The sequence below is a fragment of the Phoca vitulina genome, unplaced genomic scaffold, assembly GCF_004348235.1.
Source record: "Phoca vitulina isolate PV1807 unplaced genomic scaffold, GSC_HSeal_1.0 scaffold6, whole genome shotgun sequence".
Lineage (NCBI taxonomy): Eukaryota > Metazoa > Chordata > Mammalia > Carnivora > Phocidae > Phoca > Phoca vitulina.
Window position 1 is genome coordinate 71,477,560 of NW_022589709.1, and position 26,697 is coordinate 71,504,256.

The window sequence follows — 26,697 nt, forward strand, 5'->3', positions numbered from 1 at the left end:
ATATTGATCTAATAGAATAATATACAAACTTTAGGCTTTATTCACAGTAGAGAAAACAATTGCAAACTTACTAAGTAGAGCACATATAAAGTCGGTTATAAAAATTATTTTCCAGGGCTTCTTTCAAAACCAATGACTCCCATCACTTGCACAAAAATTTAAAGTAGCCAATTAAGGTAGTTACGTTCCTTTCTCTGTAGTATACCAAAGATAGAGGCAAAATTAATTTATTTTTGCCCTTTACTTTTTCTAATAATTGCCTTTCTTCAGTTCATCCTTCATTTACACTTGTCCTCAGAACAAAACATAAGTCAAATGAAAATAAAAGAAGTAGAGAATACACAGCTAAGAACCGGACCAAAAATGTAAAAAAGAAAATTTTTGTTTAGAATGTCCGGGTTAGGGTTTTTCAAGCAGCTACACTGAGCCAACTGCCCCAAGGGCCACCAGGGAAAAAAAGGCAGAAAGGGGAAATGGAATGGGGAAGAATGTCTTACAACCAATTCCTACTTAAATCGAAATGACGCCACTTGAAAAGATTCTCTATGTTGGCTGCCATGTAGGACTTCAATTAAAGACTGGGGATTCAAAGAGAGAAAACTGAAGCATGGACTCATGAGATCCTGCATGTCCCAGGATGCTCTGATTTTATAAATCAAGTCAGTACTCTCCCTGGTGTGAAAGATACACTTCAAGCTCCCATCCAGCATTACCGTTTATGGGGCTTCAAAAAGGGATTTGTGTTTATCCATTTGGCCAGTACCTTCACACCATAAGTCTGTGATCATGACGCAAGTGGAGATCAGAATAGACCCCACATATGCTGACTCTGTGCTACTCAACCTTATACAATTAGAATGTGAGTGCTGCAGTGCCATTAAAACCCATTTGCACATTTTGACCATTCATTTCTAAATGCCTTAACAACTTTCCAAATGAGCAGATTTCATCTCTCGTTTCTTAAGACATCCTCCTGATGTTCACTCAAGCTAAGATAAAATCTGCCTTCATAGCACACATCTATTCAAGCAACACAGCTTCTGTACACGCGTCATACTACCTAGCTCTCAGTGTCCCATAAGACGGTGAAATAAGTCCACTTTTCCCTTTACACAGCCAAGGGACCTGAGTGCTAGAGAGGCTAAGCAACTCATCAAAGTGAGTTTCCACTCTTGTCTCCATTATCCAAACTCTCAGGGTTTACATTTGGTACTTTCTGCTTTTTCACCCTCATTCACTTCTACTCTACTAGCCAGAGATGATATATGTACCACATGCACATTTATATATCATCAGTTGCCTTCACCATGAGAGGGAATCCCACTCTCATAATTTTACATGGTGGGGTGAAGTGGGTAGAGAAAAAAATAACTTCTTGAGTGCCTACACTGTACTAGACTCTAGGGAAACAAGAGTGCTCCTGCCCCCGGGAAGCTTACAGTCAACTGGAATCACACATGTGAACAGAGCTACGCTGGAAACACGGTGCTGAATAGAGAATAAGGAGGACATCTTCTGCTTCAGCTGGGATGGTAATGGGAAGTCTTTCCAAGGAAAACCCACTAAAGCCTAACTGAAGGACTCAGAAAAGCAAGGAGCGCAAGGAAGAGTGTTCTGGGGGAGCCAGTGTGATGGATCACTGTGGATGGACGAGTGTCTTCAGGAGGGGCAGAGGAGGTGAGCTTACGGAGGGAACTAGAAGAGCGCGTGTGATGTGATGTATTTTTCCTTCTTCCAAAGTCAGGATGTGTGCGTCCAGAGTGAAACCAGTGGGCAGCAGCTTGACTTTTGCTGTGCTAGCGGGCGGGACCAGTTCTGATGGCTCCATATTCTTTTAGTTTCTTCTTCTAGGTCCAAACATGCCTATTTGTAAGATGAACTAAAAGAGCCTAAAGATGAAGCACCTGGCTATTGATGAGACAAGCTAATAAGATGGCCTGGCCCTGGCTTCATCCTCCCAACACTGCCAAGAGAGAAGCTTCCTTGTTCCCCTTTTACAGATGAGTGTTCTGAGGTGTAAAGAGGGTAAGATACTTGCCCAAAGATGCTCTGCTAGGAAGTGACAAAATGAAGGTTTTTACCCAGATAGTTCTGATATCATCAGTTTATCAACCACATTTTCACTGTCACTTAGAGAATGCACCCATGGTTAAAAGTTAAGTGTCAGGTAAAACTGGAAGCAAATCTCATTCACTTTACATTTCACATTTTCTTTATTTAAAAATGTGGCAGTTATGAATTCATTCATTCATTCAATAAATGCTTATGATCACCTCCTATGTATTCCCACTGTGGTAGTTACTGAAACTGAGTTGTACGTGAGACTGACAAGGTAAGTCAGTAATCCTGAGATAAAGTTAAAATAATAATAATGACATATACCATTTTGAGAATCATTATAAATGGAGACTACAGACATAATTATAAAGTATCCTTAAAATCAATTGCTAGGGGAGCCTGGGTGGCTCAGTCTTTAAGCGTCTGCCTTCTTTAGGCTTAGGTCATGATCCCAGAGTCCTGGGATCAAGCCCCACCTCGGGCTCCCTGCTCCGCGGGAAGCCTGCTTCTCCCTCTCCCACTCCCCTGCTTGTGTTCCCTCTCTCGCTGTGTCTCTCTCCGTCAAATAAATAAATAAAATCTTTAAAAAAATTAAATTAAATTAAATTAAAATAAAATCAATTGCTAGTCATCCAAGGCTATCATTTGGCTTCTGATTTTGCACATACACTTTCCCAAGACAAAGGTTTGAATGGAAAAGAGAATTGAAGAGTTTTTTAAGATATTGGTTCCTGGACTAACTAAAATCACTCACACAGCTATCATTGGAAAAAAATCTAATGAGATTTCTCTAATGAGAAATGTAATGATTGCTAGTGATCTTAAGGTTCTGCTGAGCCCTCCTACGATATAATTTTTATGATTCTATCAGCCAGCTAGTATCTTAAAGTCAACAAATGCATTAAAGATTTAAGCATTTTCTCCTCTCCATACAATAAAATAAACTCTGGTTTAATCTTCTGACACCCCAAGTTCCGATTAGGAGCTCCTTCTCGATTTTCATATCCATTTACTCTTCCCCATCACACTAGATTGAAATTGCCCATTTACTAGTCTAATCTCTCCCTAAACCATATGCTCCATGAAAGCATTGACCAATGCTTCTTGTTTACAGCTGAAACCCTTTAACTGCATGAAGTCTCTGGTGCATAGTAGGTGTTCAATAAATATTTCTGGAAGAATTATATGGGCCAACCATCGAAGAGATGTCTAGGAACCCAAATCACACAAAAGCAAAGGGCATAGCAAGGTCACAGTGCCTGGCACTTACTCACAAACCAGAAGGCAGAGAACAGAATTTTGTATAACTAACTTAGGCTAGACCTAAATCTGCCTGTTAATGAAGGCCATTCTCATGAACGGATGTCAAGATCTGTTAGAAAACAATTATTACACATCACTACATGTTTTGTCTGTTTGGAAGGATGCAGATGAAAGAAGGTTTGAAGTGCCGGCAGTTTCCAATCAATGAAGACTGTGCACATTGTAAATCACTTCCTTAGCACATTGTGGAAAAGTACTAGAAAATCATTAGCATGAGGGCGTTGTGAATCAGGATATCAATTCTTTGCATACAGTTATGATATTTCCCATCTCAATTGGACAATCCTACCAAAACAAAGAGAAGTACTTTATATAAAATAGGTCCTCAGTAAGTGGGAAGCAATCAGATCTTTTCAAACAAATATTTTACATTACTGAGCATCCAAATGACTAAAAGAGGCCTTTATGATGTTGGAAGTATCACACATTATATCATCAGTCACTACTGCTCCATGCCACAAGAGTTTCTTATCCAGAAAAGCCAAGCAAAACTGCTCATTTTTTAAAAGTGAAATCCAGGCTGTACTTTAAATATTTTTTAAAGATGTATTTATTTGAGAGAGAAAGAGTGCGAGCAGGGGGAGGAGTAGAGGGAGAAGGACAAGCAGACTCCACACTGAGGGCAGAGCCAGACGCTGGGCTTGATTCCAGAACCCTAAGATCATGATCTGAGCCAAAATCAAGAGTTGGACGCTCAACTGACTGAGCCACCCAGGTGCCCCTGCTCATTTTTTAATGCATGCTTTTCTTACACAAATAGAAATTAACACTTTTCTATTACAATGCAGCTCAGCAAAATTGTACAGATCCACACAGGTATCTATTTATTTATATATATATATATATATATATATATATATATATATATATATATATTATTTATTTATTTATTTGACAGAGAGAGACACAGCGAGAGAGGGAACACAAGCAAGGGGAGTGGGAGAGGGAGAAGCAGGCTTTCCCGCTGAGCGGGGAGCCTGATGTGGGGCTCGATCCCAGGAGCCTGGGATCATGACCTGAGCCAAAGGCAGACGCTTAACGACTGAGCCACCCAGGCGCCCCTAGGTATCTCTCTATTTAAAGGAAAAGAGATATTTCACCTCACTGGCTAAAAAGCAAATTAATGAAAACTGAATCCTATTTTCCTTTGCATTCCAGTACACATTTGCAGGCGCATGCCCATAGGAAAGTTTTTCTACCTGACATAACTGAATGTTTATGCTGTAACACAATGAGCCATGACTCCCAACCAGGGCTTGATGTGCTTCGCATGGTGCACCAGCTCTACCTCTGTGATTAGGGGATTTGCAGAACTACAACACTTCCCCAGGTCTCAAGTCGCCCTATGGTTTTCACTGTACACTTCTGCCCCACTAACATCCATACACCCCTTTCCGTATCCCAGTCCCTAGAACATCTCTGCTGCTCCAGGGTCCCCTTTACAGGAAAGTCACCATTACCAGAGCCCACCTCCCCTTTTCTCTATTTGGTTGCATAGTACTGTTGATCTGGACAGTCTATTGTCTAAAACACAATATACAACTGCCCTAAGGCATCTTAAGTGCTCCATCAAGTTATGTATAATGGGTTGCCTTCTATTTTCACCAATGTAATTAATGGACAGTCACATTGTATCAGAATAAAAGGTCGGTATAAATTGGGGTGGGAAAATGGTAAGAATTTTCTACTTTGGAATGTGGCTGATGAATGAAAGTGGAAAGTATCAATTTCTTCCCATGGGCAACTTTTGAGCAGGTCACATGGCAACAGCCCCGAATTAGCACTCCGATTTCTTTTTAATGCCACACAGTGCAGCTACTCACAGTGTGGAGCAAAATGTCTTGTTTTCATTTTTGGAGCAATTTGAATGATCCTATTGTCAGTGGCATGTTCAATAACCATTTTCTGTCACCACGAAGGAGAATATTGTCTAGGTTGAGATTCATAAAAGGTTATTCTAATTCTGCAGTGACGGAATATATAATTTAAGTTGTAGTCTTAAATTTCAGTTCTATCTCCTATTATCCTAGGTTCTGAAAAGCCACAAGTTGAAAACAAGGTGGAGGGAAAGGCACTATTAATGACATCCACAAAGGAATAGCCAAGGGGATGGAAAGAGTTAGTAGAATTTGAAGCCTTTTGGGGTGTTTATGCATATTCAGATTCAAGTAAAACCCATGGCTTGAATTTCCTTTTTAAAAATACATTTGGGGGTGCCTGGGTGTCTCAGTTGGTTAAGTGTCAAACTCTTGATTTTGGCTCAGGTCATGATCTCAAGGTCCTGGGATCGAGCCCTGTGTTGGGCTCCGCGCTCAGCAGGGAATGTGCTTCAGGATTTTCCCTCTCCCTCTGCTTCTCCCCCACTGCTCATGCACTCTCTCTCTCTCTCTCTCTCTTTCTCTCTCTCTCTAATAATTAAGAAAAATTTCTGGATGTGTATTTCTGGGCAAAGTGTCCACAGGGAGTATCAGAAAGTATCAGGTGGGTTCTTTAAAGAAAGCAACTCTGTCTCAGCCATCCTGGTAATCAGTAACACTTCACACCACTGACCGGGTGGGTGCCAGACACTGTCGTAAGCACTTTATATATAGCAACCCATTTGATTCTCATAGCAGCCGCATGAGGTAAGTACTATTGTCCTCAGCTCCATTTTACAGGTGAGGAAAATGAGGCACAGAAGTAAAATAATTTGTCAATGATTCCAATAGCTAGGGATTCAAACTCAAGCAGTCTGGACCTCAAAACCCAGCCCTTCACTACCATGTTCTGCTGCCTCTGGTATTAAGGAGCAATCACTAACATTTGTGGGAAGGGAGGGAGGAGGAAATGGAATACTTTAGCAGGAGGAAAATTAAGACAACCTGATTGGGCTCAAAATATTCTTTGCATTCTGGTAGAGCTCTCTTCCTCCTGGAGCTACTTTCTCAATTTTGGAACACTTTTCTGAATCCTGAGTCCCTCCTGGGTTGTTCCTTAAACCCCGGTTGCACCCAGCTTTGATTTGCTCCTGCATGGATGAACCAACTAAAAGGAGACCACAGGGGATCCTGCTTCTGCAAAGTGTTTTTCTCAGTCCCCTTGAGCTCAAATGTCGGTGCAGGTGCTAAGAGCACAGAGTCTTTCAGTAAGATTTCCAATTTGTATGTAAAGTGCTTATCCCAGTGCCAAAGCACTCAATGGAAATTTGGAAAAGCTGTTATTATTATTTAAAGTGCCATCACTCCATCACTGCTCTCTTGTTCTTTTGTTAAGAGATAAATGCAATAGTGTATGCAAGAGAGCGGCATCTATGACCATAACCGAACTCTGCAGTGGGCACTTCTTTCTCATTCTTCTGGACAATATTTACAGAGTACCTACATTTATTCCATGTACTATGTGTGCCAGGTATTGTGATGAACATGACAGTCACAGTTCCTATCTTGACAGAGTTTACAGATAATGTAAAAGAAACAGCTAAATAACCAAGTATAATACAATATTTTTTGTGCCATGGTAAAGGAAAATAGAATCCTCTGGGTCAAAGATAAGGTGTGCCTAACCGGATACAGTGGGCTAGGAAAGGCTTCCCAGAAAAGGTAATCTCCAGATTGGAACCTGAAGATTTAGTTCATCAAAGCAGGTGGAAGCAGAGGTCCAGGCAGAGAACATCACACACAAAACCAAAGAAGCAAGTACATAACAGCATTCAGAAACTGAAAGAAATTGAATATAGCTGAAATTAAAAATGCAAAGGGCAGGATGGCAACAGAAGATTCTGGGGAAGGAAAGAGAGGTCATCTCATGAGGGGCTGTGATTCCTGGTTAAGGAGTTTGCCTTTAACTCTATGAGCAGTTGTAAGGCAATGAAGAACTTTAAGCAGGAGTGACATGGTCAAGCTCACATTTTAGAAATCTCACCTTTTTTTTTTTTTTTTTTTTTTTTTTTGCAACAGGGAGAACAGATTCAAAGGGGATGATAACACTGAATTTTGGATAGGGAGGACAAATTAAGTTTCTTTGCAGTAGTCTAGAAAAGTTTTGGGAGAGGTCATCAAGAGGATACGGCCACTGGTTGACCCATGAGTTGGACCGAGGCAAACCGGAGGCTCCTCATCCCTTCCCCTATCTTTGGAATGTGATTTCCACTTGCCTTCCCTGCTCCCAGAAGCTACTCCAAGGACACAGCCTTGAGATAGCGATAAGGTGTTAAGAGCATCTGGATGGTTTATGTCACTGAACCCCATTAAGGCCTCTATATAAACTTTTAATCCATATGGCAGATGGATGCAGAAATCTATTTGTTTTGTGGCTGCCTAAGACAAGCCTTATAAGTGAATTCTCTTGCTTATTAAGCCTGCAACCTACCAATCTAGAGAGCCCTGCCTCTTCCTTCAATCTCTTCCTGCCCTCTGCATACAGAGCTGGTTTCAGATTTCACTTGGGATGCTCCCAGGGTTCCAAAGCAACAAAAAGCAGTGCTGGTGGTCTGGGCCAGGCTGGCATCAGTGGTGATGGAAAGAAATGGATGGACTTGAGAGAGATGAAGAAGAACTGGTAGGATTTGTCATAGGTTGGGAAGAAGGAAGAGTCAGGAATGCCACCTAGGTTCCATTCTTCCCTGGGGAAATGAGTGACTGATGATGCCAATTATTGTGAGAAGGAGCACAAGAAGACAGGAGGTTTACAGATAATGAGTTCAGTCATTGGAGTTAAGCACAGTTGAAAGAATCCCAGAATATAAAATTTGAATAGCCAGGAGGGAAACTTCCCCACCCCAAATGATTCTTCTTCCCAGTCTACAGGACCCGCTGCACATCTTGGTAGGCTCACTGCACCCACGATGTTGGCCCATTTTAATGATAAGAATAGCAAGGGAGTGGCATCTGGGTGGCATACTCAGTTAAGCATCCAAATCTTGACTATGGCTCAGGTCCTGATCCTAGGGTCATGAGATCAAGCCCCGCTTTGGGCCCCATGCTCCACGCAGAGCCTGCTTAAGACTCTCTCTCCCTTTTCTTCACCGCCCTCCCATTCTCTCAAATACATAAATAAATCTTAAAAAAAGAACAGCAAGGGAATAATAGATAGTTTTTGAATAACTGGAAAGAAAAATAGTGGTTTCTTATTGCCTTCCAAAGCACATTAAAAGTTAAAAATGGACTTGCCTTGGGTGAACTAGATAAAGGGGATTAAGAGTACCCTTATCATGATGATCCCTGAGTAATGTAATTGTTGAATCATTATTTTGTAAACTTGAAACTAATATAATACTCTATGTTTATTATGCTTCAATAATGTAAAAAATGGACTTGCCATCACTTATAAAGATTTCTTGCCAGAAATACTGAACATGAGTCCCATTGAGTCTCTAGAATCTAGAATCAAGATCTAACAAATTCACAAATATAGGGTTCAGGAAAAAAATGTTTTAATGACATCACAAAGATCATAGAGATGGATCAGTAAAACCCAGAAAGCTGAATATTGAACATGGCAAACAATTTGGTTTCTTCAAACAAATAAATTGATTTAAAAAAAGGAAGGAAGGGAGGGAGGGAGGGAGGAAGAAAGAGAAAAAGAGAAAGAAAGATAAAGAGGAAAGGAGGGAGGGAAGGAGAAATTAAAAGAGATTTAAGATATACATTTTGCTACTTGGTTGCATATGGGATAAATGCAATATTTTTTTTAATTTTGAATGAAAAAAGAAGCAGGAATCAAAGATAATGGATAGACCTTATTTGAATCTTGATTTCATAAGCCAACTTTAAGAAAATACTGTAACAAAATCAAAAGTTTTAACATCAATTAGATATTAGATGATACTAAAGAATTACTAATTTTATATGTGATAATGGTATTGTGTTATATTTTATTTTAATTTGTTTTATTTTAGAAACATACAGTACTGTATCTGTGGATGAATGAAATGATTGATGTCTGAAATTTGCTTCAAAATAATGTGCAGACAGAAGGGAGAGTAGGTAGGAATATATATAAAACAAGATTGCTCTTGTAATGTTAATTGTAATTATTGGAACTGGGTGTCTACATTTGGATGCATTTGAAAATTTCTGTATGAAGTTTTTTTCACTGACTTGCCAAGAAATGCACTATTTGAGGAAAGCTATAGCAAAAAACAAAGAAAAAGAGCAATAGTCAGTTATGACACAGAAACTGAGCATCCATGTATCCATTTCTGAAGAACTTTCTTCTATATGTTGGATGCACACTTCCCCTGTGCACAGTCACTCCTCACCGTTGTTCATGCTTGGAGGGCTTCCAAATGGAGCTTTTTGGCATATTCTCAGCTCTTTCCTTTTCTAATTTCTTTGATAAGACCTAAACCTCATTAGGCTTCCAGGGACATTTGGTCTTCTCTTTCTAGTTGTATATATATTTTTTAACATATTGAGGCACTTAAGGGCAATCTCAGAGACCTCCTCCCCATTCTGCCCACATACTGACACTTCTCGTGCTGCTAAATTCAAGACCTAGGAAGAAAGTACCTGAATCATACAAGGGACTGGGCTCAGGTAACAACATATCTTGTTTGGCATGAAAGTGAAAATACTGTAATAAAATATTTCACTAGCATGCTTATATCACTCCTATATTGAGCCCCATACTCAAAGCACAGCACCTTAAAGAGATTAAAAAAAAATTATAACCATACACCTGCCCTTTGTCATTTCATATCTGCCCAAGCATGGGTCCAGTTCAACCTCATGATGAAGCCTTATATTTAAATTGTGCTATATTTTTTTTTTTATTGTTATGTTAATCCCCATACATTACATCATTAGTTTTAGATATAGTGTTCCATGATTCATTGTTTGTGCAAATTGTGCTATATTTTTAAATTATATATTAAGAAGCCTTATGTCTTAAGAACACTCTTTTTGGGATACTAAGTCACCTGATCTACAACTATCAAAAGGTTTCTTATGTACCAAAACCCCTGAGAAAAGTATACCATGCCTTGAAAGTATTCTAAATATACGGCAGAAGAGAATTTTTACTGACAATGGAGAGAAAGAACAGGAAGCAGAAATGACTAAAACAGGACTAAAAAGTCTCTAAGGTGAAGAAGACAGAAAAACAACACAGAAAGAGGAGATGTAGGTGGTGGTAAAAACCAAACCTTCACCATTTTCACTACATTGCTCTGCTACGTCATTTTGAACATACCAACATCATACTCTATGAGCAATAAAAATAGAAGTTATCATTGGTATCTTTCAAATAAACAGTAGAAAAAGAGCTAGAATCATTTCAGGATGGCTGCATTTCTACCTATTAAGAACATACCCTCTTACTGAAGTTTCCAAAGTCATTGTTGGGTAGGTTAATCACAGCAGTCACAGCTGTGTATCTCTTCCCAAAACAAAGTCATGCAGTTGAATTCTGAGAATTCATTTTCTGATTGACTTATCTCCAACCCCCCATCTCATTCAACAGCCCTGAAGTACTGTGTACCGTGAAAATTTTAAAAAGGAAACCTCATTCAAAGTGGAATCCAGATCCCAGAAAGGGAAACTCTCACACCCTACCACCTGTCATCAATTGCAGACCCAACAGGAAGAGAGAGACCTTGCAAGTCCATTCCACTTTACTGCCCCACAGGAGGAAGAAAGTTTGTCTACTCCCCCGGCAACAGCCCAGCCAATAAGAGACCGTCACAACTGAGCCAATGAAAAGCCAGTATACTGCAAACTCCCAGTTTACTCCAATGGGCTTTTTGTTTATAACAGCCCTGCTCAATGCCTCCCTCCCCATAAAAGAGAATTTCTCTCCTTTGTTCTTTGTCTTGCCTATGGCTTTGCTTTAACTTGCTTATCCTGAATTGCAATTTTCTACTATTCCCAAATAAACCCATTTTTGCTGGTAAAAAAACTAGCAGCTTAATTTTTAAGGTTAACAGTACATAAAACAATTTAGAGAGTTTTGTGGAAACAATCTTTAAGGAAATGAAGTAAAGAGAAGATTAAAATGCACTGACAAGCAGCAATTTGTTGAAAAGGCAATGAGTTGGTGTCTCTACTATAATTCACAGAACTCAGAGTGTGTGTTTTTGGAGTATGCGTCCTATGAATTAAACTCCCTACTTGTCATGTTGTCGCAGTAAAATTAGAGGCAAATTCCTTTGAATTTGAGTGTTTCAGGCATTTGTCTGAAGTAACTCACTAATGGGTAGGATTTTAAAAATGTGTATAGTTCTCTCCAACCGAGAACAATCTTCTCACTCTCGGGCATTGGAAGATGGCTCTAAATAGCAGGTTCATTTATTTCTATGCACCTGTGATTTTGCTCCTAAGTGGTATGAATAGCCTGGTATCTGGTTCAAAATCAGGACTTCTCTTATCCAGATTACTCAGCTCCCATTACATTTACAGGTGAGTCAAGAAGGCATTCTCTGATGTTTGTGATACTGCCTTCTATGTAATGCTTCAAGAGAAAAGAGAGGTAATTATTTAGCTAGTGGGGTGGTAGAGAAGAAAAGGTACCTTCTCATTGTTTTAAATTTAAACAAAGGACATATCTAAAATGCTTTGTGAGGCACTCCTAGCCAGATATTTTTTTTTTTTTTTAAGATTTATTTATTTACTTGAGAGAGAGATTGGGGGAAGGGGCAGAGGGAGAGAATATCCAAGCAGACTGCTGCTGAGTGTAGACCCTGACATGGGGCTCGCTCGATCCCATGACCCACGAGATCGGGACCTGAGCTGAAACCAAGAGTCGGATGCTTAACTGACTGAGCCACCCAGGCACCGCTAAATATTTCTTTTCTTTTTCTTTTTTTCTTTTTTTTAGATATTTCTTTTCTATGTTCCTACATCAATCATTTTCCTGGTTGCTGATAAGTGAATCATAATCCATAGCATCTCACATATCATATTATGGTAAGCAATGTAGACAAACACATTTCTTATCACCCTCTTAAACATATACAAACACCTGTTGACTTTAACTCTTCACAGTTCTACATTAACTAAACAGTCTACATGATGTTGACCATCAATTCTAGGTCCACATTAAGATTAAATGAGGCAAGAATCTAACCTATTAATGAATGACAGGGAGATTTTGGTCTTTCAATTTCCCTTTGGAAAACTTGGAAGAAAATGAGGCAAATGGAAAGAAGGGGGTCTCTCCCCATGACTGTCAACCACCCTATGCAATGTATTCATTTCTCATTATTCATTTTTTACTGTGATATGGATCCAGGCAAAATGACTTTGTATTATCCCCAGGTTATTAGAAGAGTCTGATTGCTTGGAGTAAATTCCTTGGATCTAAGGAGTTTGTATATACAATAAAATTTTTTCAACCAAGGAGGAAGTTGAGTTTCTCTGTGAAGAGCATCTTTTTTTGTTTGCTGGTTAGCTGGGTGGTTGGTTGTTTTTTGATTTTTTAATTTAAGGATGTAGAGATGCTCCTGGGGACGCATGCTGCCCATTCCAATCTCGCAGGTGGTGGTTCCAAGTGTTCTGCTCACACAGTGCACACCGGGGCTCCATGCTGGGCAGCACAAGGCAGGGCTGGGCAGGGCTAGGGCTGGATGAAGAGCATCTTTGCAGAGTCAACTCCCTGCTTTAGATCACCTCCCATAGTTTCAGCCCATGAACCCGAGCACAACAGCTTGATGAATTAATGCTTATATAGGCACAGTTGGCAGCTTCTAATTAAATAATTATGGTTAAACGTCTGCACAGAAGCTGTTATGCACCCTAGAAAGCCAGCTGTCAGTTTTATTGGTCCTAAGACAGAGGAAGAGTTAATACTTAGCTCTGAATGTTAGGTACAAAGGGAAGTATATCACATAAAATATATATGCTGTGCAATATGAAGTTGCATTGTGTTTGTGCTAGCCTGTCCATGAGTGATGGAGAGCAAACTGCTCCTCAGCAACCTCTCAGCAACCCAACCAAGAAGGAAGCAATTATATGATCAGCAGAGCAGAACCTGTTCAGAGCAATATAAAGAGGACATAGTGTTAGACGGATGAGTCTTTAATGAACACACAAATATTACTGAGCTAGCAGGGAAATACATGTCAGATTCTGGATCTCATTTAGATGAGCAAGTGATAGAAATCTAATGTGGTCCTTTTGGGGGGCGGGGGTCATGGTTGGTATGTTTTCATTTATTTGCCTAAAGCTTCTCAAGGTGCTATTTTATTAGAAATTGGAGAACAAGGTAAATATCACAAAACTAGATTTGAACTCTTTCTAAGATACATTTTTCCAAAAGAGTTAGGAACAGATATTTTTTCTACAGAATTACAGATAATGTCAGATTCCTTCACAGAAGGCTAAAAAGCTAAAGTCTTATCTCTACACCCAAAGAAAGAAAGCAGTATCTGGTGACTAAGCTCCAGCATCGAGGAAGATATAGATTATAGATAAAGGCCATTGATAGGGTTGTTGGACCAAATAATGCTTGTTATTACACATCAGTATGTTCCTGAACTGATAGCTGGCTTCATTTTCCTCTGCAGGCTGTCCTTTCCACACAATCCATGGGTCCTCACTTCTAAAAATCTAATGGGTGATACCCCAGCACAGAACAACTCAGCTTGCCACTGGCCTCTTTACCACTGTTTCCAGCACCATCTCCACATGAAGAAACACAACCGTAGGCAAAAATCAGTCCCAGAAATTCAGTTGTCCCTTTATGTTTAAAAAAAAAAAAAAAAAACTTAGACATTTTAATCCCCAAATTTATGGATTTGCCTTAGAATGAGAGGAAACTGAATGCTAACATGGAAACATTTCTTATGGAATACACTTTACCCAACTCCCGGGTCCTGTTGAAAATCCACTGTTAAACCAAGCACTAAACTTTACAGACTGATTTACTGTTCTCCCTTCAGAGATCAATGGCTGATGGTTTATTTAGAACGATGCCATTTCATAAAACAAAGCAATCTGTAGCGTAAGTCGTCATGTAAGCCAATGGACTGACCTCTAAGAAACGCTTACTTAAAAAGCTCCAGAACAACTGTTACCATGCCTTTTTTCCCCCCTTGATTTCCTTTTATGTCAGTAATTCTATCACCTCAGGTGTCTGAAGATACCTGCTTGTGACTGACAGTTCTCAAAGATCTAGTTCCTTCTGGATGGCTCTCACATGAAGTTCAGTTTAATTAAGTCTGCAGTGCAACTCAAGTCTCAGTACAAAATGCTAAAGAATCAAACAGCAGACCTGTAAAGGCTATAAAAGCGAATCTCAGACGTGGTAGGGGAGCCCGGGGGTCTTTTGTCAGCCTATGCTGCCGTCTACCTAGTGCCGTCTACCTATCCGAGACCACATCCTTCTGCCCAACAGCCATTTGTGTTCTCAGAGCCCCTGATGAAAGCAAGTCTCCAGCAACTGGCTTAACAGGTCCCAAAGTTCACATCAAAGAATGGGGTGGCTGGGTGATAGACACTGGGGAGGGTATGTGCTATGGTGAGCGCTAATGAAGGGGGGGGAAATCGGAGGGGGAGACGAACCATGAGAGACTATGGACTCTGAAAAACAAACTGAGGGTTCTAGAGGGGAGGGGGGTGGGGGGATGGGTTAGCCCGGTGATGGGTATTAAGGAGGGCACGTACTGCATGGAGCACTGGGTGTTACATGAAAACAATGAATCATGGAACACTACATTAAAAAATTAATTAATTAAAAAAATAAAAAAATAAAGAATGGACAGCACCACCTCATCCACTCAGAGTCTGCTAACCTCCCATGGACCAACAGCCAAGTTCCAGCCATCGTCTTCTCCTCACAATCCCATATCTGGCAAACAGACATACATGTCTGCCTCCAATCCCCAAATTACCTAAACCAATATCATTTGCATAGACCTTTGAATATTCTCTGATGTTACTGATAAAACAGATAAAAGTTGCCTTAGATAAGATGTGAGACCTGATTTAGAACCTCTAATACTCTAGTTATACCTCAGGAGTTTAAAAAAATCCCAAATGGTATTCCTTAGACACTGACTGAACATGCAGACCATAAACAACTGTAAAGAGAATTGATACAGATGAAAAATCAAAAGAACCCTTTGTACTTACGGTAGAAGACATATTCAGTGTAGCTTGACCAGATCTTGTCATCTGTATACTGGTTGACAAAAGATGCTGTCACTGAGGAGTTACAGGCCACCATGTGGAATCCACACTCTGACAACATATCAAAAGCCCTTTCCAGATGCTTGAATTTGAGATAAAATCTGGAGGTGTATCTTTCTGGGGCTCGGTCAGGGTCTCTGCTCTCATTCAAAGTTTCTCCAAAGACCTCTTTTGCCAAGGAAATCCTTCCGCAAACCAAAATCCGGGGAACTCTCCGAAACTTGGCATCTGCCTGCCCCTCTCTGCCCATAGTGCAGGACCCCCTGTAGCCCACTGTAATGAAGCCCCATTTGCGGTCCGCAGGGAGCACTGAGGAAGGAGGGCAGATTCTCGTGTCGCTTCCTTGAGAGGCATCTTCAAAGTCACTGTGGCAGAATTCGTCCGGGCTTTGCTTGATTTCATCAGGGGTCAGGAGTTTGACCAAGTCTGGGAGCTGGAAGTACTCAGCTTCCCTTTTCAGTCTTCCCCTTTCTGGAAAGTGATCAGGCAGGACCACCTGCCTGTCCCTGAGATAGTCCAGAATATAACGGAACAAGAATCCATCTCTGTCAATGAAAAACCTTCCTTTGGAGTCCTTGGCTAGATCGTTAGCCGTGTCTCTCTTTGGGGAAAACATTTTCCACAGGAGGGAATGAGGGATGCTTATTAATGTGGAATGGCGGGTGAAATAAACTTGACCCCCGACATTCAGCTCCACGACCTCAGGGAAGGAGTTGGGAACTGCAGCCCCCTGTTCTCGAGGATAATAACGACTACAGTTTCCACTTAAAGCCATTGTCCCTTTCTTCTTGCTCTTCTCCTATTTTGATTTGAAGGTGAAATCCAGTGGAGTCACAGCCTTATCCTTTGCATCAACTTATCAAAGAGGGAGAAGGATGCTAACTTGTTAAAAACGACCTTCTCTTACCCCAGTTTTTTTTTTCCCCCAAGGAAGCAAAATTTAGAAGAGTCCACAGGTGAAGTGATGCTGCAAAAGTAGTTTAAACCCTGGCTGGTGGTGAGCTATTACTTCATAGAATATAACCAACTCATCTCCATCCGATCTGCCCCAAGCTCAGTAGGCAAGGCAGGCCAAGTCCCCAGTTACTCAGAGGTCTGTCTGAAGGAAAAGAGAGAAAATTATTTCCTCAAACCCAGCATGAGTCAGAAAAAGAGACACCACTGGAGAGAGGGGAGGGAGGGAGAGGGGGAAGTAGGGAGGGAGGGAGGGAGAGATTATTTTACATAAGCAGCCCTGGAACTACTGATTTCAGCCATTCTTCAACTAAATTGTAGCTTCTCTCAAGCTATTTTGTGTCTACATGTTTATCCATAAGCCTCTGTCTCCAGCAATTAGTATTAAAAATATTTCTATTGGTATTTCTGCTTTAAAAAGGAATATATGATTTTCAACTTTCAAAAGGGGATTTTTTTTTTTTCTCCAAGCTGGGCAGGAAAAGCAATAAGTCTCAGAACTTACCTTAGTGAGTGCTGGAAACCCAGTTCCTGTGAAGAAATACCCATTTGCAAAGGAATCAGAATCCACAGCCAGAGTCGAGCTTGTCAAATCCCAAAGAGGTAAAGGACAGAGGTATCAATGAAAAGTGCCAGAGAGATGTGCTCTTAGAAAATAATTTTATATAGATATATGTAAATATTTATATAAATGTGTATTTGTCTGTATGTATATAGGTATGTATTCACTCCCAATGTCAAGTTGAAACAAGTCACAGAAAAGTTAAAGCGTGATGAGAGGTGGTTGGGTTGAAGAAGCAAGGCAGAGAAAAATATCCAACCAAAGCCTCTCCAGTAAAAAGGGGAAGAAAAAAAAAATCAAACCTTTAGAAAGAATCCTTAAAACAGAAGAGAGTTGGAAGAGGTACTGGGACTTAGAAGCTTTTCAGAAAGCCCAGAAGCAGAAAGAAAGCCAGCTAGATGTGCCCTGCTGGGGTCCCGGGTAGCCACCCCACCTGCCGGCAAGGGCAAACGGACTCCCATGTTCCCATGCAGGTGGGAGCCGCTGGGAGCCCGGCCGCCGCAGCGCAGAGGGGCCGCAGGGGGCTCGGGCTCGGGCTTCTCCGGCGGGCGGCGGAGCTGGGTGGTTCCACAGTTCCCAGTGCAGTTCGGAGGCTGTTGTTTCAGCAGTGCAGGCAAGATACCATCCAGGGAAATGACTATTACATCATCTTAAAGGAATATGGCTTGGAGAAAGCGGAGGCAGCTCCGAGTCACGTCGTCCTCGGTGACAGGTCGCCAGGACTGCACGGGGACGCGGCGCACCGGCCGTGGCACGCGACTGCCCGGCTCCGGGCTGGGGGCGGGGACGCGGCGCCGCGCGGCCACTTCCCTCCGCGTCCTGCCCGCGAGTCTGGAGTTTGCCGCGGCCTTCGCCTTGCCTTTTCTGCCTGCCTCCTGCCTTTTACACCTCCACCAACGCCACCCTTCCCCAGAAATAACCCCCCACCCCAGCGGTGACAGAAACACAAGTGATTTTGCATTTGAAAAATCTACAAACAAACCCTTTGCACAGGCACTGAATTTCTGCTGAAGGGCAAATTTCGCCTCCATATAGGCTTTTTTAAAAAAGAAGAAGAAAGCACACCGAATGACCCCAATGTTCAAGCTACAAAGGGGTTTTCCTTAAAAGCAAAGGGGATTAAACCATGTTTTCCTTCAGATGCCCTCTCCCCCCGCCCCCGCCCCACTTCTTCTCCATCCCTGTGCCACCCCAACCCCAGCAAATGAATAAATAAATACAGTCTCTCTGGAATTAATGATGCTCTTTCCAAAGAATACGCGAAGGCAATAGTACGCTCAGAAAGCCCACAGCTGACATCAGTAAGTCATTATCTCAGCTTACCTGCAAGAAATTGTTACCTGCAACCTTTTTCTGGGGCTGTGTCTTTCCTGAGCCTCTCTTTGGACATGCCCCAGCCCCCTCCCAACTCATCCCAAGAGGACTCTGGTGGAAGACACGCCCGGCTAAGAGACATTTTACTCCTGTCCCAGAGGGCTTCCTTAAGTGCATCATTAGAGTTTCAGGAAGGCATTTCCAGGGCAACCTAATCCACTAACAAAGTGCTTCCAGTTGATCCTGCCAGTCAATAATGGCCCAGCCAACAGCTTACAGTAAGTCGACCATTCCTCCTTTAAAATGCCAGTGTCTTAGGACTCACCCTCCTAATCAGAATATAGTATTTCATCTATGAATAATACATGTGAGGCACACTCCATCCCAAATAATTGCTATTTTTTTCAAAAGTGAAAGCCAAAAATGGAGTTGAAAGTATGAATTAGATACATTTTAAGGGATCATGTGTTTATTGCCAACTCTTGCCCCAAGAATTAGCTTACAGGTAGACTCAGCAGCAGGATAAATTAATTTTTAGTTTAACAATCTTTTCTTTCAATGAGTATCAGGTTACTGAACACATATGGAATATTAGCTAACACTCCAACACACCTGATTATATTTGACTTTGTTTCTTTAACTAATGTATTAACCTGTTCTGGCCTCAATCATTGGGATTTTAATGCTGGACCAGTCAAGGGAATGTTTATTATTTGGTGCACTTATATCGCCATCTAGTGTCCATAAGCTATCAGTGCAGATCTGTAACTGACCATTTACCCCAGCCAAAAGTTAGATACTTCCTGGTTTTAAAGTTTTTATATTGGTTTAAGTATGACCACACACACACTGTTCACCGTGATGACAAATAAAAATTTCGTTGGCACAGGAGAAAGGAAAAAGTAAGTCTGAGTCCATGCCTAGTAAGTACCGGGCTTAGTTGTAGTTAAAAATAAGCAAATGTTTCATTTTATTTTTAGCAGAATGGGCCAGTACACCACAACAATAGCTTTGGAGATTGGGTATTAAAATATCCTGGGGACAGGGGCGCCTGGGTGGCTCATTCAGTTAAGCATCCGACTCTTGATCTCAGCTCAGGTCTTGATCTCAGGGTCATGAGATCTCTACACAGGGCATGGAGCCTACTTAAAATATATATATATATATATATATTCTGGGGACAGTTTGGCAGGAAGTGAGGATTGGGAATAAGAAACACCATAGGCTTTTAAAGCTCAAAGGAACTTGAGAAATGGAAATTACCATCTCACCTTAGAGATATAGAAACTGAGGACCAGAGAGGGAAAGAACTTCCACAAGGTCACACAGCTGTGGAGTAGCAGGATGGGGTTTAGATCACTGCCTACTCAGTATGATCAGTTTTTTGAACTGCATGTATTGTAGAATAGGGATGGAGAGGAAGCAAATAAAGAAAACAAGAATTTCAAGACTACACATTTGAAAAAAACCCCAGCAAATCATTTTAAAGAGTTTTCAATATTAAGTTAAATTCAAGTCTAAAAGATTTTATAATTTAAATAAGAGGATTCTGAATTTCAAAAATGAGGAGTTCTATCTGTTCATTGGTCTGGTTTTCAAAGGTTAGGCTACTTTTTTTTTTTTTTTAAGATTTACTTATTTATTTTAGAGAGAGAGAGTGCTTACGTGCATGAAGGAGAGTTGAGGGAGGGGCACAGGGAGAGAATCTTCAAGCAGACTCCCCACTGAGCCACTGGGCCTGGAGCCCAGAGCCCAAGGTGGGGCCTCATCTCAAGACCCTGAGATCATGACCTGAGCTAAAATCAAGAGTCGGGTGGGTGCTTAACCTAGTGAGCCACCCATGTGCCCCATAGGCATATTTACTTTTTAATCTACCTGGAGCTTCCAGAAATCAAGAGTGCATGGGCCTCTGTCATCTTTTGAGAGGTCAGAGGTTTGGTTCCAGATTGGCCTGAAGCCTATTCAAGCTGGGGTCTAGGGGCCTGGGTTACCATCCTCTGATGCATACATTTTCTTGTTCCTTCAGTCTAGGGGATGCAAACAAATGAGAAGTGAGATTAAAGAAGTAACAGGCTCGAAGGAAACAAAGCAATACACCATAGAGAGAGATTTAAATAGTGCTAGAGTAAGTACGTGTGTCTCGGGAAGGTTGTCAGTAAGCCCAGCTGCTTGGTGCCTTAACAAGAGGCAAGAAGCCAACTCTGGGCTGTGAGCGTATTCCTGTCCTCCCTGTCAGCCGATAACACAGCTAGTGTTATTGTTCTGTTCTGGCGGCTCTCCGCTGAAACATTGTAGGATGCTACCCTCGGCCCAAAGGCTGAACACGCAGCAACAGATTTCTCTTAGGGGAAGAGAAAGGAAGAATGTTTCATCCTGTTCTTCGTAATATTCAAGACTATAGCACATTTGGATACACCATGGATAGATTGTGGAGTTGATAAAATGTGTCTGAGCCTCTGTTTCCTGTTCCCTACTTTCACACACCCCCACAGCTGAATGCTGAAGAGTATATTCTCAACAGGACAATTATAATTTTGGAATAATGTGTTCACTTCGCACATCCTTACCTTCTAACACATCCTTAAGTTTCCTCTCCCCTGGAGCAGAGAGAGCTTTTATGCTGACTGTCTTTGTTATCAGGGAGGGAATGATCTCATGAACGTAGACTAAAATGCCGTATACTCATCGTGTCACATGCCCCAAGGACTCCTGCATCATCACCGTCATCGCAATAGCTACTGTTTGTGGCGGGCCAACCATCAAGAATTCCCAATAGTCACCATCCCTCTTCCAGCTCTGCCTGATGGCTGTGTGACATCGGACATGTGGCTCAGTGTCTCTGAGCCAGGGTGAAATGAAGATAAGAAGAAGACCTGCCTCCTGGGTGTGTTGTGCAGATTCAATACTATGATGTGTATAAGACCCCGAGCACATTGTTTGGCCCTAGGTGTGTGCTTACAAAATACCAGCGGTCTCCATGATGGCGGCAGAAGCAACTGCATTTGTCATTGGTAGACTAAAGGAGGCATAAAGAAGTTATAAAAGACGCGCAAAGACAGAAATTCAGTTCTACTTCCAAAATCTTTGCTCTTCTCACTCTGCAGGTGTAGGTGAAGATCACTTCTTCTTATAAGCATATGTATTAATACTCCAGGATTTCAGGATTTGCTGGGGGCGATGGGGTGGCAGAATGGAAACTGAAAATAGTACCACAGTGGTTAGAAATGAAAATGCCATTCCACCCTACAAGGTTCCCTTCTCAGTAGCCTTTCATTCAAGCCACATGGATTTATTAAGTTCCTCTGTGTGTCCAGCACAGTGCCAGGTCCTTAAGATACAAAGCTGGTATCAGTGAGATCATATGATACACTGATAAGAGGAATTCTTAATCTCAGGAAACAAACTGAGGGTTGCTGGAGTGGTGGGGGGTGGGAGGGATGGGGTGGCTGGGTGATAGACACTGGGGAGGGTATGTGCTATGGTGAGCGCTGTGAATTGTGTAAGACTGTTGAATCCCAGACCTGTACCTCTGAAACAAATAATACATTATATGTTAAAAAAAAGAAGATAGTAGGAAGGGAAAAATGAAGGGGGGGAAATCGGAGGGGGAGACAAACCATGAGAGACTATGGACTCTGAGAAACAAACTCCCTAGAGGGGAGGGTGTAGGGGGATGGGTTAGCCTGGTGATGGGTATTAAAGAGGGCACCTATTGAATGGAGCACTGGGTGTTACACGCAAACAATGAATCATGGAACACTACATCAAAAACTAATGATGTGATGTATGGTGATTAATATAACATAATAAAATAAAATTTAAAAAAAAGATACAAAGCTGAATTCAATACAATCTCTGAACACAAACACATACAATCACACACACTCAAACCCGTACCGACAGAAGGCAAAGATGAAGAAGTTCTAGATTCCTGAGTGCTGCCTCTTATTTGCAGACAGGTGCCTGCAGCTGTATTCAGCTTTGGGTCCTACATAGTCCACATATGTTTTGGACAAACCACTTAACCTCAGGGTGACCTCTGCTTCCATATCTATAAAATGAACCTGTCTCCCTTTATAGAGATACCGTGACTGATGGCAAAATAAAGATAAAATATAGCTGCCAAATTGTCAGAGACCTTCCAGGCAGTAATTTGCTATGTAAGAAATAGAGCAAGAAGGCAGCAAACAGCAATCTTGTTAACATAACGCCTTGCAAGAAAAATTTGGATCAGGTTTGCATAATCTTCAAGTTGGAAGGGGAGACCCTTTGTGGTTACCCACTGCAACCTCCAATCCACCTCCAACGTTTACATAATAGCAAACGTTCAGTCTAGTCATTTCTCTTGGTCTCTCCTGAAAATACTCTTGAACTATACTCTCATAAAATACGTATAATAGCTAAAGCTGTTCATATCACTGTGATGCCTCTGAATGGAAGTCTGTAGACTAAAGTTCTTCCAGGAGAACTGTCATTTTAAGATCTGAGCTTTAAAAAAATTTTACGCTGATCTGAACAGAAAGTACTGCTATTTAAGTATGAGTTGGCATTATTGACTATATTAGCAGGGACTAAGGTTTTTTTATGAGAGAATGTGACAGTGGAAAGAGGGTATGCATTTCTGTAGTAGGTGTGGATCGTGGTCACCTTTTTTTTTTTTTTAAGATTTTATTTATTTATTTGACAGAGAGAGAGAGACAGCGAGAGAGGGAACACAAGCAGGGGGAGTGGGAGAGGAAGAAGCCGGCTTCCCGCTGAGCAGGGAGCCCGATGCGGGGCTCGATCCCAGGACCCTGGGATCATGACCTGAGCCGAAGGCAGACGCTTAACCGACTGAGCCACCCACGTGCCCCGTATGGTCACCTTTTAGGTTTCCCTCCAAAACAGAATTATTTTTATTTATTTATTTATTTATTATTATTATTTTTTTTTAGAGGGACAGGAGAGGGGCAGCAGGAGAGAGAGAGAAAGAGAATTGTAACACAGACTCCACGCCCAGCACAGAGCCCAAAGCAGGGCTCAGTCTCACAACCCTGAGATCATGACCTGAGCCGAAATCAAGAGTGGGACGCTTAACCGACTGAGCCACCCAGGCGCCCCTGGGTTTCTGTTCAAAACCGGGAAGTTTTTCTGGAGCACCCGGTCAAAGTTAGGACTGCACAGTTTGGTCACGAAGTTGTGTAAAACCAACCCCCACACATATGTACTTAGAAATTGAGATCTCGGCAGCATGGAATACGGACTGGGTGGGAAGTGAGGGGAAAAATAGAATATAGCTGCCCAACTATCCAGCAATTGATTCCAGCAAATACACAAGCAATATTTTAGAAATAGCTATAAAAAAACAAAAGAGGTCTACTCTTGCCTCTCCCTACAGTCCTTTCCCTAGAAATCTGCTTACCCATGTTGTGTTATTTGCTGTATGGTGTTTGTTACATGTGTTGCCCTACACATGTTGGCTTAGTCTTCATTACGTTTGCTATATATTATGCAATATATCTCTTGGTAAAAGAGTAGTGTAATTTGTGGGCCAGTAATTGTCCACCTTTTATCTCCTACCTAGGAAACCCATTTTTCAAATGATATCTTTGTCATTATTCCAAAATATGCAACAAATGCAAGCAGTATCAAAACAGAACAAACTTAGGTCTTAAGTTCAAAAACGTTTATTAAAAAAAAAAAATTGTTCAGAAATTGCAATAGTATGTCGCTGGCCTCTAGAATGCATTTTTATTTTTTTCTGACTAGTTTTATACATGCATAAATGGAATTTATTAAACACCCTACAACAACTTGCAGGGAGTAGAGCTTGAAAATCCCGGTTACAATGGAAAAGAGCAGGTGTTAGAATCAGGCAGATTCAGGTCTGAAAGAGGTACGTATCAGCTCTAGGATCCTGAGCTAATCACTGTACCTCTCCCAGGATGTTCTTCTGCTGTATATATTAGAAATAAAAATATCTACTCTGCAGGGTTGATGTAAGGATTAGAAATAATGGAAATGGAATACAGCAAATGTTCAATAAGTAATGGGCAATGTGATTATATTTATGCTTGGTTCGATCACTTCCTCTGCCCCTCTTCCCTCCCCTCCCTGAGCCTACGCCCGGGGTCTGTGTGGATGAGTGGATAGAAGGGAACCACATTACTCATTCATGCTGGTGATGTGACTGGTCCCTTTTCTGAAAGCCTGCTTCTTCCTTCGAGCACGGGAAAAGAAGAATGGAAAGGGATACTGGAACTCTAAGCACAGTTGTCCTTGGAGATGGACAATTAGTTGATTTAAAAACATACTCTCTGGCCTTAATAAGTAGCTATACCTCTCAACAGATGATGAATGGAGGAAAGCAAATGAACAGGCTGGCTCGTTCAAAATATCTCACATCATTTTGCAGTGATTCAGCACAGTCACTTTCGTGTAGCAATTGTTTGTAGAAGGCATTTTTCACAACTAAATCCAAACGTGTCATCTTCATAGGTTGAAATGAATCTTACCAGCGGCATCTGCGGATGGGGCACAGCAGGAAGACAGAAGGACAAAGACCGAATAACAAATGGAACGATTTAGTTCAAGGAACAAAATTGAATTGTTTTATTACAAGACTCGAGGAGTCAAAGCTGGGGATTTCATGTATGCTCTGAAATACCGCTTGGTATCCAGAGCACTTTTCCCCTGCTTTTTGAGTGATTTGCAAGAACTCCACAGGGGAGGGATCATTTGCCATTTATCTTGCTATCCAACCAACAGCGCAGGAGCTCCTATTCTGAAGGTGCTCACTACATCTTTGGTGAATTTCATTGCAGGAGCAAAAGCATATCTTCAAACTGGCCCAATAAAATGATATGTTAAGAAGCTGACAGGGTCATACTGGGATGAGCTGTTGGTTGGGAATATAAGGCAGTTGGTTTCAGTTTCAGTTTCTTTTCTTTTTTTTTTTTTTTTAAGATTTTATTTATTTATTTGGGAGGGAGAGAGAGAGCAAGCAAGAGCACAAGAGCAGTGGGAGGGAGAAACAGGCAGGGAGCCCGATGCAGGGATGCGGGGCTCCATCTCAGGACCCCGGGATCATGACCTGAGCAGAAGGCACCACTTTACCAAGCCACGCAGGCGCCCCTGATTTCAGTTTCTTCACCAAAACATTGAGGTCTCCATGGTAGGAGAGACCCGTTCCTTTGGTCAGGTCCCAGAGAAATCAACTGCCTGCAAAATCCAGCCTTTCTGAACTCACCACTGCAAATAGGTCATGTGTGTACCCAATTTGGAGCCAATCTGGAATGAAAAAAAAGAAGAGCCATTAAAAGGAACACCCCAGCAAGAGCAAGCGATGACAAAGTTTCCAGTTTCAAAATGCCACTTTCTTTTTTTTAAAGATTTTATTTATTTGACAGAGAGAGACACAGCGAGAGAGGGAGCACAAGCAGGGGGAGTGGGAGAGAGATAAGCAGGCTTCCCACCGAGCAGGGAGCCCGATGTGGGGCTCGATCCCAGGACCCTGGGATCATGACCTGAGCCGAAGGCAGACGCTTAACAACTGAGCCACCCAGGCGCCCCATAAAAATGCCACTTTCTTAAAATATCCAAGTCGGTGCCTGTGGCCAAACAAATTAATAAAATTAACAAATGAAACTGACCCTGACTGCCAGATATTTTCACATATCTCTTTCAGTTCCTAAGGCAATTTTCAACTGTTGGCATTGTAGGGAGAATAAAAGAGCCTCCAAGAGGTTGGGTTATTGGCAACAGGTCACACCAAGCCTGTCTGATCCCAAAGCCCCCTTTTAAGTACACCAAACTTACTCAGCCATTTAGTTCCTTTTATTAAATATCCTCAGTCTATGCCCAATATTTGCATTTGGCATCACAAGGCACAACAGCGCATTCCTAGTGCAGATCACCACTATATTCTAATTCTGGTTCTGTGCCTGGCACAGAGTAAGCACTCCGTAAGTATTTGTCCAAGGACTATTAGAATTAAGAAGTGAATGAATGAATGAATACATAAATAATGAATGAATGAACAAGCTACCGTCTGGGACAGTGGTATTCAGAAATTAAGGCTGGATACAGCAAGAGTCTGATCTGATGTGGCATCTCCAATTTTCTTTACTCCTGAAATGTTGGTTCCAAATGGAGGAATGAGCTCAGAGATGAAAAATAAAAAGTTTGCATCTCAGCATCAGAGAATTAGGCCTTCATGAATCCAAAAGGATGAGTCATACAAATTCATATATTTATGTTCCAGAATTTAGAAGCTTTTAGAAATAAGAAACTGCTTTTGGGATAAGACTCTCCCTCAGAACGATTAAAAAAAAAAAAAAAAAATTAAGTGCCTTGATGCTGCAAAAAAATATGATTTACTTCAAAAAATAACTTGAAAAGATA

At 41.5% G+C, this 26,697-nt stretch overlaps 1 protein-coding gene across 1 annotated transcript in view; it reads right to left on the minus strand.

The window, feature by feature from the left end:
* Nucleotides 1-17,844, minus strand: part of KCTD16 (potassium channel tetramerization domain containing 16) — a 256,798-nt gene extending 238,954 nt beyond the window's left edge. Inside the window, exons 1-2 of the mRNA XM_032404450.1 lie at nucleotides 16,945-17,844; nucleotides 15,429-16,584 (exon numbers count right to left, since the gene is read on the minus strand). Of these exons, the coding sequence (XP_032260341.1) occupies nucleotides 15,429-16,260 (832 nt within the window). The 5' untranslated portion in view covers nucleotides 16,261-16,584; nucleotides 16,945-17,844. The remainder of the gene's footprint in view (nucleotides 1-15,428; nucleotides 16,585-16,944) is intronic.
* Nucleotides 17,845-26,697: the final 8,853 nt, after the last annotated feature.